General features: G+C 35.8%; 1 protein-coding gene across 2 annotated transcripts in view; it reads right to left on the minus strand.

Moving 5' to 3' along the window:
- Nucleotides 1-14,911: 14,911 nt before the first annotated feature.
- Nucleotides 14,912-15,451, minus strand: part of nup160 (nucleoporin 160) — a 79,181-nt gene continuing 78,641 nt past the window's right edge. For both annotated transcript variants that reach the window (XM_026239459.1, XM_026239458.1), the window contains exon 35: nucleotides 14,912-15,296. In XM_026239459.1, coding sequence (XP_026095244.1) covers nucleotides 15,213-15,296 — 84 coding nt within the window. In that variant the 3' untranslated portion in view covers nucleotides 14,912-15,212. The remainder of the gene's footprint in view (nucleotides 15,297-15,451) is intronic.

A 15,451-nucleotide genomic window follows, 5' to 3' on the forward strand; every position in this document is an offset into this window, starting at 1 on the left:
TAAGCATCTATCAGTTTGGCAAGATTTGCACTGAATACAGAATGAAACAGCTTTCTCTAATAGAGAGACAAGCTTTTGAGCAGATTTGGGCTAGATTTCACTTCATTTGAACAGAAGTACTATTTCAGCATTACTGGACTCAGAAAGCTGTAAACTGACAATCTTGATCATTGAAGTCCTAACATAAGTTTTTGTGCATATAACTTCTAACACATTAAAAACTGTCTTACAGCATTGCAGAAAACATTGTATTTCATATGGCATAAGCATCTATCAGTTTGGCAAGATTTGCATTGAATACTGAATGAAACAGCTTTCTCTATTAGAGAGACAAGCTTTTGAGCAGATTTGGGCTTGATTTCACTTCATTTGAACAGAAACACTATTTCAGCATTACTGGACTCAGAAAGCTGTAAAGTGACAATCTTGATCATTGAAGTCCTAACATTAGTTTTTGTGCATATAACTTCTAACACATTAAAAACTGTCTTACAGCATTGCAGAAAACATTGTATTTCATATGGCATAAGCATCTATCAGTTTGGCAAGATTTGCACTGAATACTGAATGAAACAGCTTTCTCTATTAGAGAGACAAGCTTTTGAGCAGATTTGGGCTTGATTTCACTTCATTTGAACAGAAACACTATTTCAGCATTACTGGACTCAGAAAGCTGTAAACTGACAATCTTGATCATTGAAGTCCTAACATTAGTTTTTGTGTATATAACTTCTAACACATTAAAAACTGTCTTACAGCATTGCAGAAAACATTGTATTTCATATGGCATAAGCATCTATCAGTTTGGCAAGATTTGCACTGAATACTGAATGAAACAGCTTTCTCTATTAGAGAGACAAGCTTTTGAGCAGATTTGGGCTAGATTTCACTTCATTTGAACAGAAGTACTATTTCAGCATTACTGGACTCAGAAATCTGTAAACTGACAATCTTGATCATTGAAGTCCTAACATAAGTTTTTGTGCATATATCTTCTAACACATTAAAAACTGTCTTACAGCATTGCAGAACACATTGTATTTAACATGGCATAAGCATCTATCAGTTTGGCAAGATTTGCACTGAATACAGAATGAAACAGCTTTCTCTAATAGAGAGACAAGCTTTTGAGCAGATTTGGGCTAGATTTCACTTCATTTGAACAGAAGTACTATTTCAGCATTACTGGACTCAGAAAGCTGTAAACTGACAATCTTGATCATTGAAGTCCTAACATAAGTTTTTGTGTATATAACTTCTAACACATTAAAAACTGTCTTACAGCATTGCAGAACACATTGTATTTAACATGGCATAAGCATCTATCAGTTTGGCAAGATTTGCACTGAATACTGAATAAAACAGCTTTCTCTATTAGAGAGACAAGCTTTTGAGCAGATTTGGGCTTGATTTCACTTCATTTGAACAGAAACACTATTTCAGCATTACTGGACTCAGAAAGCTGTAAACTGACAATCTTGATCATTGAAGTCCTAACATTAGTTTTTGTGTATATAACTTCTAACACATTAAAAACTGTCTTACAGCATTGCACAAAACATTGTACTTCATAAGGCATAAGCATCTATCAGTTTGGCAAGATTTGCACTGAATACTGAATGACACAGCTTTCTCTAATAGAGAGACAAGCTTTTGAGCAGATTTGGGCTAGATTTCACTTCATTTGAACAGAAGCACTATTTCAGCATTACTGGACTCAGAAAGCTGTAAACTGACAATCTTGATCATTGAAGTCCTAACATTAGTTTTTGTGTATATAACTTCTAACACATTAAAAACTGTCTTACAGCATTGCAGAAAACATTTTATTTCATAAGACATAAGCATGTTTCAGTTTGGCAAGATTTGCACTGAATACTGAATGAAACAGCTTTCTCTAATAGAGAGACAAGCTTTTGAGCAGATTTGGGCTAGATTTCACTTCATTTGAACAGAAGTACTATTTCATCATTACTGGACTCAGAAAGCTGTAAACTGACAATCTTGATCATTGAAGTCCTAACATTAGTTTTTGTGCATATAACTTCTAACACATTAAAAACTGTCTTACAGCATTGCAGAAAACATTGTATTTCATACGGCATAAGCATCTATCTATCAGTTTGGCAAGATTTGCACTGAATACTGAATGAAACAGCTTTCTCTATTAGAGAGACAAGCTTTTGAGCAGATTTGGGCTCGATTTCACTTAATTTGAACAGAAACACTATTTCAACATTACTGGACTCAGAAAGCTGTAAACTGACAATCTTGATCATTGAAGTCCTAACATTAGTTTTTGTGCATATAACTTCTAACACATTAAAAACTGTCTTACAGCATTGCAGAAAACATTGTATTTCATACGGCATAAGCATCTATCTATCAGTTTGGCAAGATTTGCACTGAATACTGAATGAAACAGCTTTCTCTAATAGATAGACAAGCTTTTGAGCAGATTTGGGCTTGATTTCACTTCATTTGAACAGAAGCACTATTTCAACATTACTGGACTCAGAAAGCTGTAAACTGACAATCTTGATCATTGAAGTCCTAACATAAGTTTTTGTGTATATAACTTCTAACACATTAAAAACTGTCTTACAGCATTGCAGAACACATTGTATTTAACATGGCATAAGCATCTATCAGTTTGGCAAGATTTGCACTGAATACTGAATAAAACAGCTTTCTCTATTAGAGAGACAAGCTTTTGAGCAGATTTGGGCTTGATTTCACTTCATTTGAACAGAAACACTATTTCAACATTACTGGACTCAGAAAGCTGTAAACTGACAATCTTGATCATTGAAGTCCTAACATTAGTTTTTGTGTATATAACTTCTAACACATTAAAAACTGTCTTACAGCATTGCACAAAACATTGTACTTCATAAGGCATAAGCATCTATCAGTTTGGCAAGATTTGCACTGAATACTGAATGACACAGCTTTCTCTAATAGAGAGACAAGCTTTTGAGCAGATTTGGGCTAGATTTCACTTCATTTGAACAGAAGCACTATTTCAGCATTACTGGACTCAGAAAGCTGTAAACTGACAATCTTGATCATTGAAGTCCTAACATTAGTTTTTGTGTATATAACTTCTAACACATTAAAAACTGTCTTACAGCATTGCAGAAAACATTTTATTTCATAAGACATAAGCATGTTTCAGTTTGGCAAGATTTGCACTGAATACTGAATGAAACAGCTTTCTCTAATAGAGAGACAAGCTTTTGAGCAGATTTGGGCTAGATTTCACTTCATTTGAACAGAAGTACTATTTCATCATTACTGGACTCAGAAAGCTGTAAACTGACAATCTTGATCATTGAAGTCCTAACATAAGTTTTTGTGCATATAACTTCTAACACATTAAAAACTGTCTTACAGCATTGCAGAAAACATTGTATTTCATATGGCATAAGCATCTATCAGTTTGGCAAGATTTGCACTGAATACTGAATGAAACAGCTTTCTCTATTAGAGAGACAAGCTTTTGAGCAGATTTGGGCTCGATTTCACTTAATTTGAACAGAAACACTATTTCAACATTACTGGACTCAGAAAGCTGTAAACTGACAATCTTGATCATTGAAGTCCTAACATTAGTTTTTGTGCATATAACTTCTAACACATTAAAAACTGTCTTACAGCATTGCAGAAAACATTGTATTTCATACGGCATAAGCATCTATCTATCAGTTTGGCAAGATTTGCACTGAATACTGAATGAAACAGCTTTCTCTAATAGATAGACAAGCTTTTGAGCAGATTTGGGCTTGATTTCACTTCATTTGAACAGAAGCACTATTTCAACATTACTGGACTCAGAAAGCTGTAAACTGACAATCTTGATCATTGAAGTCCTAACATTAGTTTTTGTGTATATAACTTCTAACACATTAAAAACTGTCTTACAGCATTGCAGAAAACATTGTACTTCATAAGGCATAAGCATCTATCAGTTTGGCATAGAGTTGTGACGTTCGCGAACGAACCGATTCTTTTGAACGGCTCATAAACATGAACGATGGGAGCCGAGTCGCGACTGGAGAGGAGCCGTTCTTTCTATCGTTCTTTTTTCCTATGCGTGTTCATACAAATGAGCTCCTCCAGGAGACAGAACAGTTATAGGGGGAGTGGCGCACCCAGTGCAGGCCAACCCTTTATAGCGTGATGATATTAGTTATTAGTTGTGCATGCATTTACATTGCATTTTGTGTTCATTTAAAACTCATTTTAAAATCATTAAAAATGTTCTTTTGTGATACTGTACTTGTATAGAAATTTTTCACTAAAAGCTGTTTTCCACAGACTTTCATTGCAGCCCACTTTGTTATTGTTCATTGACTTGAAGGGGCTGATATTCTATTTGCAAAGTTTACAGTAGTAATAGTATGTAGTATGTAGACATTTCCATTTTATTTATTCTAATTTTATCTACTTTAAAAAAAAAATAGTTTTCTATCAAAATGTTCTTGTGTGATAACAATGTTCTTGTGTGGAAGTGTTTGTGTGGAAGTAGTAAAAGCTGTTTTGCACAGAAATTCATTGCAGCCGGCTTTGTTTTTTATGTTTATTTGTGAGTAGGTATTGTATGAATAACATAAGTCAACGTAGTTTTACACACACACACACACACACACACACACACACACACACACACACACACACACGCACACACACACTTTGTACTAAAGGTAAATCAAAATAATGATGTCACTGTCTAAGCAGAGGGATTTGTGCAACCCTATGGAATATAGTCCACACATGAGAAATGAGGTAACAATCAATATTTCAGAATAATTCAAACTCAGATATTGGTGTGTGATATCTGAGCTTTAATTATTTGACTACAAAGCTCACCTCATAATACCTCCCAGTGATTATTTCCAGGATAAACTGAGATGCCCCCAAGCTGGCTTCTTAAAACTGACTAAATATTTAAAAAGAGCCAAAAGAGCCATTCTTTTGAACGGCTCTTTGAAAGGAACGGATCGCGAAGATCCGGATCCCCTCAAAGAGCCATAAATCCCATCACTAGTTTGGCAAGATTTGCACTGAATACTGAATGAAACAGGTTTCTCTAATAGAGAGACAAGCTTTTGAGCAGATTTGGGCTAGATTTCACTTCATTTGAACAGAAACACTATTTCAACATTACTGGACTCAGAAAGCTGTAAACTGACAATCTTGATCATTGAAGTCCTAACATTAGTTTTTGTGCATATAACTTCTAACACATTAAAAACTGTCTTACAGCATTGCAGAAAACATTTTATTTCATAAGACATAAGCATGTTTCAGTTTGGCAAGATTTGCACTGAATATTGAATGAAACAGCTTTCTCTATTAGAGAGACAAGCTTTTGAGCAGATTTGGGCTAGATTTCACTTCATTTGAACAGAAGTACTATTTCAGCATTACTGGACTCAGAAAGCTGTAAACTGACAATCTTGATCATTGAAGTCCTAACATAAGTTTTTGTGCATATAACTTCTAACACATTAAAAACTGTCTTTAGCTAACACGTATTTAGCTAAAATATTAGTTGTTAAGTGTTTACAAAGTTGTCAAGTCTGATGCTAATATTTTTAAGAACATTTGATATAGTTTAACATTTTGAATTTTATTGCATATATTTCACCAAACCTATAGGACTGAAAAATAGGTATAGCATCACACATAGCACACTTCAGCTGTTAGCCAGAAATGCAAGTGAACTGAGATTTCATTACTGATATAATCTACAGAATGTGAAACAAGCTCACAGTTACATTAGAGTTTCTGGATGCTAGTTTGCTGAATATTGTTTGTTACTGTTTGACAAGTTTAAAACCTCATTACTCCATTGTGAAGACATGTACTTTATAAAATCACTAAGTTTTCACTGTAGTAGGCCGACTCTGAAACCAGACCAAACTAAAATTAGCTTGAGCCTAGTTTCAGCACTTTGTTTTTATCTTTACATGATTTGTTAGTGCTGTTCTGAACCGTGGTTCCATTTTAACATAACACTTTGTATTGTGTTGTCGCGTGTGATGGTAAAAATTTCTGTTTTCTATGTTCTTTGTCAGGAAAAGCCATGCTACTTTAGCATTTTGCAAACAGTACCACTGTAATGTTAGCCAGCTCTTTTTATTCTTGGCTTTTCTTTATTCATATACATCAGTATTTGAATTTGCTTAATTTAATGTAGTATTTAACCAAAAACAAAAAATTGTGGGTAATGCAGAATGCAGCACATGGATCCTTGAAAATATTTTTATCTTGAAAAATCCATGTAGCAGAAATCATTTAAAAGGTCTTCTTTTAAAATAAAACAATTAACACATTAACATTTTCCAAAAATTTTGAAAAAAAGCTGAACTACCGGTATAAACAAAAATACTGTGCAACATCTTTTATATCTTAAAGATATAGCAGAGGCCTGTTTGAGTAACGCTCTCATCTGTCACCCAACTATCCGAACCCTTTAATTCTATTGTAATTATAAAAAAATACATAATCTTAATGCCTCACACTTTTGTAATGGATTAAAAACTAGTATTTAAACTAAATTTACCCTGAGTTGTTTAAAAAAATAAAAAGTACTGGAGGATTGTTCATAATACGATCCATGATCCATAACATTCATTTCATGATGGTTATACTTTACCTTCTATACTGAAGATAATGGTTAGATGCTAAGAACAGTTAAAGACTTTTAGTGACAAATCCATATTAAAATATTTCAAATAAATAAAAAATGTGATGAACATAATGCATCCAAAACTATACAGCAACAATATATTTTTAATGAATTTCAAAGTATGCTCACACCTTTTAAACATATGATACAATCTCACTAAAAGAGTCTTCGAGGAAAGGGAAAATTTAATCCAATAGCTGATTATTAAACAATAAAACATACAGCAAGGAAAACAGATGTTGTAACATGGAAACAGAAGCATGAACACAATAGAAATGTAGAAATATCCCCAGTCTATGACAGTCACAAGTAGATAGTCACAAGATGTATATTCTTCGTAAGATTCAAAAACGTAGAGTTTCACAATCTGCACCTTTTTGTCAAACACAAATCTTCCCACACGATCATCAGACACTGGGAAATCTTGTTTCACAAAATTTTCCTCTTCATTGAGGACCTTTGTGTGACTCTTTCCTTGATATTTTCTTGGTTCCAAAGTCAACTCCTCTCTCATTTCAACAGAACTTCTTGTTGGTGTTACACACAACTTTCTTCTAGATGTTTCAGGACTGTTTGGAACAGTGGCAGCCATTGTAACAGGAGAATGTAGAATGTCTTCTGCGATTAACTATGTTCCCCCTAAACCTTTTTTAAATACCAAATTGTGAATGTAGGTAGGACCCCATAGCTGTGAAACAAACAAGGATGTGACACCTTCAATATTCATAAAACATATGCTTTGACAAATATTCAGCGAAATTGTTATCTCTTTTTTGTTGTTGTTGAAAACAATGCATTAAAATGATTTTGCTGATAAATCAAAAAACACTGTTGTGCAGTATGTTGGAGAGTATTTTTGTTTACACTCGACATTTGGTCAGGTGGAGCCAGAGATTGAACCACCAACTTTCCGGTTTGTATACAACCTACATGAACCACTGAGCCACTGCCACCCCGCTGAAAAATGGAACAATGGTTCAGAACAGCACTAACAAATCATAGAAAGATAAAAACAAATTGCTGAAACTAGGCTCAAGCTAATTTTAGTTGGTCTGGTTTCAGAGTCGGCCTACTACAGTGAAAACTTTGTGATTTTATACAGTACATGTCTTCATGATGGAGTAATGAGGTGTTAAACGTGTCGAACAGTAACAAACAATATTCAGCAAACTAGCATCCAGAAACTCTAATGTAACTGTGAGCTTGTTTCACATTCTGTAGATTATATCAGTAATGAAATCTCAGTTCACTTGCATTTCTGGCTAACAGCTGAAGTGTGCTATGTGTGATGCTATACCTATTTTTCAGTCCTATAGGTTTGGTGAAATATATGCAATAAAATTCAAAATGTTAAACTATATCAAATGTTCTTATATCAGCATCAGACTTGACAACTTTGTAAACACTTAACAACTACTATTTTAGCTAAATACATGTTTTTGTCTGTGTGTTGGTGCATACTGTCTAATCTGGTCGAAAACATGTCCCTTTCAATTAATTAACTGCATGTGATTTGTGATTTATTTAATGGAGTGATGACTATAGCTCAAAATCGTCGTCTTGTACATCTCTTTCATGCTAAAAATCCCAGATTCTGGTGCTTTTAATCTTTTAGTAAATAATTAAAATGATGTGATAACTACAAATGGTCATAATGAATAAAACTTCTTGGTTAGCTTGAAGTTTCATCTGTATCTCCAAAAAAATGTTTTGTGTTCTTGGTAGGTGGCAGTGGCTCAGTGGTTCATGTAGGTTGTCTACAAACTGTAAGGTCAGTGGTTCAATCCCTGGCTCCACCTGACTGAGTGTCGAGGTGTCCTTGAGCAAGACATCTAACCCCAGCTGCTCCCAATGAGCTGGATGGTGCCTTGAATGGCTGACACCGTGGTGAATATGAGGCAACTTGTAAAGTGCTTTGGATGGCCATGTGGTCTGTTGAAAGTGCTATATAAATGCAGTCAATTTAGTGTACATTAGAAAAAAACAAGCAGTGATTGTTAAAACACCTCGGTTAATAATTTGAAACGTAGATCTGTCAAATGATAAAAGTTCAGTCATACATTTAAAAAGTTTTCTGGATGTCTAAATCAGGAATTAGACATTTGAAGAAAAGATGAAATAATCATTTAGAAGATATTAGACTAGTTAGGACATCCGTGTGAAAATTTACATCCTGACTAATTTTTCAATACATGTTTGATACTGACAGTCTAGGTAACACATTGCAAACCAATTACACTTCATACGGGTGACTGAAGGAGAGGATGAGTGGATGCCGCCTGATCATATCCTTCCTTCTCCATATTATCTCATTAATATTGTGTAACTATCATTCAAGTTATTAACCAGTATTTAGCCTCCAAGATTGTTGGATGATTTAATGAAATAAGTAAAAAGCTTATTTATAGATGCATTGATATTTCCTTTTAGAAGTGTTAAAAGTTAAAAGAGTAACAGACATGAACGCATGTGAGTTTAAATTTTGACATTTAGAAACGAATACTAGACATTAAGAATCCTGTTATATCCTGTATTTCTATTCCTCAAGATTAATGTCTGCATATTATGTGTGTGTATCCAACCATAATGATAAGACACTTGCCAGTGTTAGAATTGTATTGTAATTGTAGATAAGGGCTCTTTGTGTATGTGTGCACCTACTGTATGCTCTGTAAGTTTCTGCTGACATCCTGACCTGAGATGAGGTGTCTTCTTCACCAGTTCTGACTCCTGCTACAATCATTGGAGATATGCTGGAGATGTTTATGTCCAAATGTGGAGATTGTCTAAGTTTATCTAGATTTTTGCTGCACAGCACTTTTACGCAATTAGTATCTTCTGTCTGGAGTTGTTGGTGATTCTGAGTTGTATGTGTAACCCCTCTCACCCGGGTCCTCTCTGACGCTCCTCGCACTCGCTCCGAGCGGGGCTCGAACCCGGGTCTTCCGGCATGGGAGGCGGACGCACTAACAAGGAGGCTAAATGGCTACAGCCACTAGCATCTGTCGCTAGTGCGTCTCTTGAGATCGGGGAGTGAGGTTTACCTGCACAGCACTACTCGCTGGCCTCCGTTACATATGCATAAAGGCCAGTGAACACCGTTGAGTGTACTAAAGCTGACTTCTGCTGATGAAACTGCAAACAAATAAAATTATTATTAATTAACCGCATCTCTGACTTCTGGTCTTCATTCGTCATATCTGGTCCTTGGGTTTTAAATGTAATTCCCCTACAATACAATAAAAACAGTTATTTTACTTAAAATAAGTAAAAATACAATAAGCAGATATGAATGACGTGTGTGTGTGCATGTTCTTGTCACATTGCATTTAAGTAATGAACATTCTGCACTACACACGCAGTTTGTCATTACAGTGTGTGCCACATACTTTCACCTTGGCAGCCTACTGTAGCTCTATGGCTTTTTATCTCCCGTAATGCTTGTCTACCCAATTTACTAAAAATATACAATGTTTTCCAAGAGCCAGTTTGATCTGTTTATTTCTATTCAGTTTTACTACAACCCCTTCAGGTTTCTCAATTAGACTGTCACAGATGAAAAGTCTTTATTGACAGAAAGACAGACAGAGAGAGAGAGAGATTATCAAAGAGTACTTATTGATTTTTTTTTTCTTTGCTTGAAAGGTTGATACTGTACTTTATATGGTGGTATTATTGTTTACAGTAAAAACTGGACACAGAGGAAGCTTTTTAAGTCAAAAATCAATAAAGATTCTTTATAAGTCAAGTCAAGTCACCTTAATTTGTATAGCACTTTAAACAAAATATATTGCGTCAAAGCAACTGAACAACATTCATTAGGAAAACAGTGTGTCAATAATGCAAAATGATAGTTAAAGGCAGTTCATCGTTGAATTCAGTGATGTCATCTATGTTCAGTTAAATAGTGTCTGTGCATTTATTTGCAATCAAGTCAACGATATCGCCGTAGATGAAGTGACCCCAACTAAGCAAGCCAGAAGCGACTGCGGCAAGGAACCGAAACTCCATCGATTGACAGAATGGAGAAAAAAACTTTCTCCTTTGACCAGACGAAACCAGCAGTTCAACTCCAGGCTGCAGCAAAGTCAGATTGTGCAGAAGAATCATCCGTTTCCTGTGGTCTTGTCCTGGTGGTCCTCTGAGACAAGGTCTTTACAGGGGATCTGTATCTGGGGCTCTAGTTGTCCTGGTCTCCGCTGTCTTTCAGGGATGTAGAGGTCCTTTCTAGGTGCTGATCCACCATCTGGTCTGGATACGTACTGGATCCGGGTGACTGCAGTGACCCTCTGATCTGGATACAGACTGGATCTGGTGGCCACGGTGACCTCGGAACAAGAGAGAAACAGACAAATATTAGCGTAGATGCCATTCTTCTAATGATGTAGCAAGTACATCGGGTGTTATGGGAAGTGTTCCCGGTTCACCTTATTAATGCAGCCCAAAAATCCTTTAACGGATTTGGATATTAAAAGCATATTAGTATGTTATGTGTAAGCCAGGTTAAAGAGAAGGGTCTTTAATCTAGATTTAAACTGCAAGAGTGTGTCTGCCTCCCGAACAATGTTAGGTAGGTTATTCCAGAGTTTAGGCGCCAAATAGGAAAAGGATCTGCTGCACGCACTTGATTTTGATATTCTAGGTATTATCAAATTGCCTGAGTTTTGAGAACGTAGCGGACGTAGAGGAGTATAATGTAAAAGGAGCTCATTCAAATACTGAGGTGCTAAACCATTCAGGGCTTTATAAGTAATAAGCAATATTTTAAAATCTATACGTTGTTTGATAGGGAGCCAGTGCAGTGTGGACAGGACCGGGCTAATATGGTCATACTTCCTGGTTCTAGTAAGAACTCATGCTGCTGCATTTTGGACTAGCTGTAGTTTTTTTTTTTACTAAGCGTGCAGAACAAAAACCCAATAAAGCATTAGAATAATCTAACCTTGAGGTCATAAATGCATGGATTAACATTTCTGCATTTGACATTGAGAGCATAGGCCGTAATTTAGATATATTTTGGAGATGTAAAATGCAGATTTACAAATGCTAGAAACATGGCTTTCTAAGGAAAGATTGCGATCAAATAGCACACCTAGTACATGAATCCAGTATGTCTTTGGATTGAGGGAAAAACCCAGAGGAAACAAACATCAAAGCAGAGAGAACATACAAACTACATTATACTAGACAGACTGTTGATTTAAAAAAATATATATATATTATTACTGCTTCAGGAAATTAGTCATGTTTTTATTTTATTTTTATTTACAAATAAATGTTGGTTTTTGTATTTGGTATTTAAAGAAATTGGGGCTGGGGTGTGCTGCTTTCCTCACTTCCAAACCTATAAAAGCTCAGTTCATCTTTTGGAACACAATTTAACATATTTTGGATGAAAACCTGCAGGCTTGAGACTGTCCCATAGACTGCCAAGTAAATAACAATGACAAGGTCCATAAAAGGTATTAAAAGTCATCGTCAGAATAGTCCATCTGACATCATTGATGTTTATCAGATCAAAATAATATTCTAAAAGGGGAGACAAAGCCCATTTTAGGAACAGAAGTTCTTCTGACTTGCAAAAAGAGATTTCAAAGTAATAGTTAATCTAATTAACTATTGTTGAGTATGTGGGAAGATTTATGACCCAGAGTTTATACAATTCTTCCTCTCTTATAGTAGAGAATGAGTGGAACTGTTCCTCAGGGGGTCTATAGTGCACTGATGTGATACTGTAGCTGACGGCTGAATGGTTGCAATTTTCTCTCTAATAGTATCGATTTTAGAAGTAAAGTAGTTCATAAAGTCATTACTGTCGTGGTGTTGGGATAGTTCAACACTTGTTGAGGCTTTATTTTTCATTAATTTAGCCACTGTATTGAATAAATACCTGGGGTTATGTTTGTTTTCTTCTAAAAGAGAAGTAACTGGATCTAACAGTTTTTAATGCTTTTTGTAGGATAGGTTACTTTCCTGCCAAGCGACACAAAATACCTCTAGTTTTGTTTTCCTCCAGCTGCGCTCCATTTTTTGGGTTGCTCTCTTTAGGGTGCGAATATGCTCATTATGCCATGGTGTCAAACTGTTTTCCTTAACCTTCCTTAGGCGTAAAGGAGCAACTGTATTTAAAGTGCTAGAAAAGAGAGAGTCCACAGTTTCTGTTACATCATCAGGTTGTTCTGAGGTTTTGGATATGCTAAGGAATTTGGATACAGAAGTGATGTTTCTTCCATACTTGTGACAACAAGTAGAATTTAACATTTTGGCTATATGAAGTTGGCACAAAACTAAATAATGATCTGAGGTATCATCACTTGGCTGCATAATTTCAACATTATCAACATCAATTCCATGTGACAGTATTAAATCTAGAGTATGATTTTGACAATGAGTAGGTCCTCAAACGTGTTGTCTAACCCCAATAGAGTTCAGAATGTCTATAAATGCTGATCCCAATGCATCTTGTTCATTATCAACATGGATATTAAAATCACCAACTATTAAAACTTTATCTGCAGCCAGAACTAACTCAGATGTAAAATCACCAAACTCTTTAATAAAGTCTGTATGGTGCCATGGTGGCCTGTATACAGTAACCAGTACAAACATAACAGGAGATTTATCATTAACATTTGCTTCTCTGGATAATGTTATATGAAGCACCATTAATTCAAATGAGTTATACTTGTAGTCTGCCCTCTGAGGAATCCTGAAAACGTTGTTATAAATTGAAGCAACACCTCCCCCTTTTCCTTTTAGACGCGGCTCATGTTTATAACAGTAATCTTGGGGGGGTGGACTCATTTAAAAAAATTTAATCATCAGGTTTTAGCCAGGTTTCTGTCAAACAGAGCACATGTATATTATGATCAGTGATCATATTTATAAAAAGTGTTTTCGTAGAAAGGGATCTGATATTCAATAAACCAAGCTTTATCATTTGTTTATCCATATTGCATCTGTTTTTTATTTGTTGAACCTCAATTAAATTGTTAATCTTAACTTGGTTTGGACGTTTTTTGTATTTTCTAGTTCGGGGAACAGACACAGTCTCTACGATGTGATATCTAGGTGAAAGAGTCTCTATGTGCTGAGAATTAACGGACCTCTGTGACGTGATGCAGCTAGCAGATGGTCGGTTTAGCCAGTCTGTCTGCTTCCTGACCAGGGCCCCAATTAGTCAGGTATAAACACTAAGACTCTTTTCCATATTTCTAGAGAGAATAGTGGCACCACCCCAGGAGGGATGAAGACCATCTCTTTTCAACAGGTCAGGTCTGCCCCAAAAGCTTGTCCAATTGTCTATGAAACCTATGTTATTCTGTGGGCACCACTTAGACAACGAGCCAATCTGCTATGCATCTCGTCACCACAGTAAGCAGGGAGGGGACCAGAGCATATTACAGTGTCTGACATCGTGCTTGCAAGTTCACACACCTCGACTATTTTTAGTCGAACATCATTAGCGCCGCCATGAATAACAATCTTACTGTATTTTCATTTAGCATTATCCAGCACTTTTAAATTTGCCAAGATGTCAGGTGCTCTGGCTCCCGGTAAACAATTGACTATGGTGGCTGGTGTCTCTATATTCACGTTCCGTACAATAGAATCACCAATTACTAGAGCACTTGGTACAGTGGGTGCAACACTGAGTGGGAAGAACCTGTTTAATGTTTTGATCGGAACAGAAGAGTGGTGTTTTGACCCACGACTACGCTGCCAGCCTCACTGTCACCCAGTTGCCCTGCTGCAGGGGCTCTGTTGCTGGAACCGAACAATGTACAGGAATCCCTGAGCTAGATGCATCCAAAGCTGTATCTAGAGCCCTAACTTTCTTACTGTCCTCAATTAAAGTTTGGATGCGTGTCTCTAATTCTGAAATCTTCTCTGTCAGCCTAACTATTTCCCTGCATTTATCACATGTGAATCCCTCATCTGCGACAGAGATAGATAAACTGTGGCAAAGGTGCAAATAACAATAGCAGGAGAAGCCATTACTCACTGTGCTTGATGAAATATTCTTACTGCGGTTGTTTGATGAACTTAAAAATTATTGTTTGATGTTGATGAGAGAGGAGCAGAAAAGAAAACAGCGATAGGTTCGAATGAAAATGCTAATGACAAGCTAACGAGTGCTAACCACGGTCTGTGTCACTAGTTAAAAATTTTGATTTCCCAAGTCAGAAAAATATATAACACTCACTGTACTAGTGGTTTTGGGTATTTTAATAAAAACAATCATACATATTGCGCAATTAAAATAGGTTATTTTTGGTCAGAAAAGAGTTAAGAGGTCTGAAACATATCAATTAAACAAAACTGTTTTATTGCATTCCTTATTTAAATGACACCAGTTGAGTCAAGAGTACAACATATAAAGTTTAAGATGTTTTAAACTATCTATATAAAAGTCAGGAAAAAGCTCAACTCAACAACACGCCACAAACAAATCATTTATCATCAACATTATTTATATTCCCGTAGGTGACCGAAGTGCAGTTCTGAGTGGCCGTTAACGGGCCATGAGTCGGTGTCTGCTGCTCTGATCCACCAGTCTGTGATACTCTGCTAATTTATCTTTCAGATTCTTGTACATCTGTAAACAGAGAAGTAAAGTCAAATCAACTTTATTTGTATTGCACTTTATACAATACAGATTGTGTCAAAACAGTTTCATAATGTCAAACAAAAAATTTGTTTGTCAATGACAAAGTACATCACAAAACCATACATGCAAAATGTCATCATACT

This window comes from Carassius auratus, chromosome 50 (genome assembly GCF_003368295.1).
Source record: "Carassius auratus strain Wakin chromosome 50, ASM336829v1, whole genome shotgun sequence".
Taxonomy (NCBI): domain Eukaryota; kingdom Metazoa; phylum Chordata; class Actinopteri; order Cypriniformes; family Cyprinidae; genus Carassius; species Carassius auratus.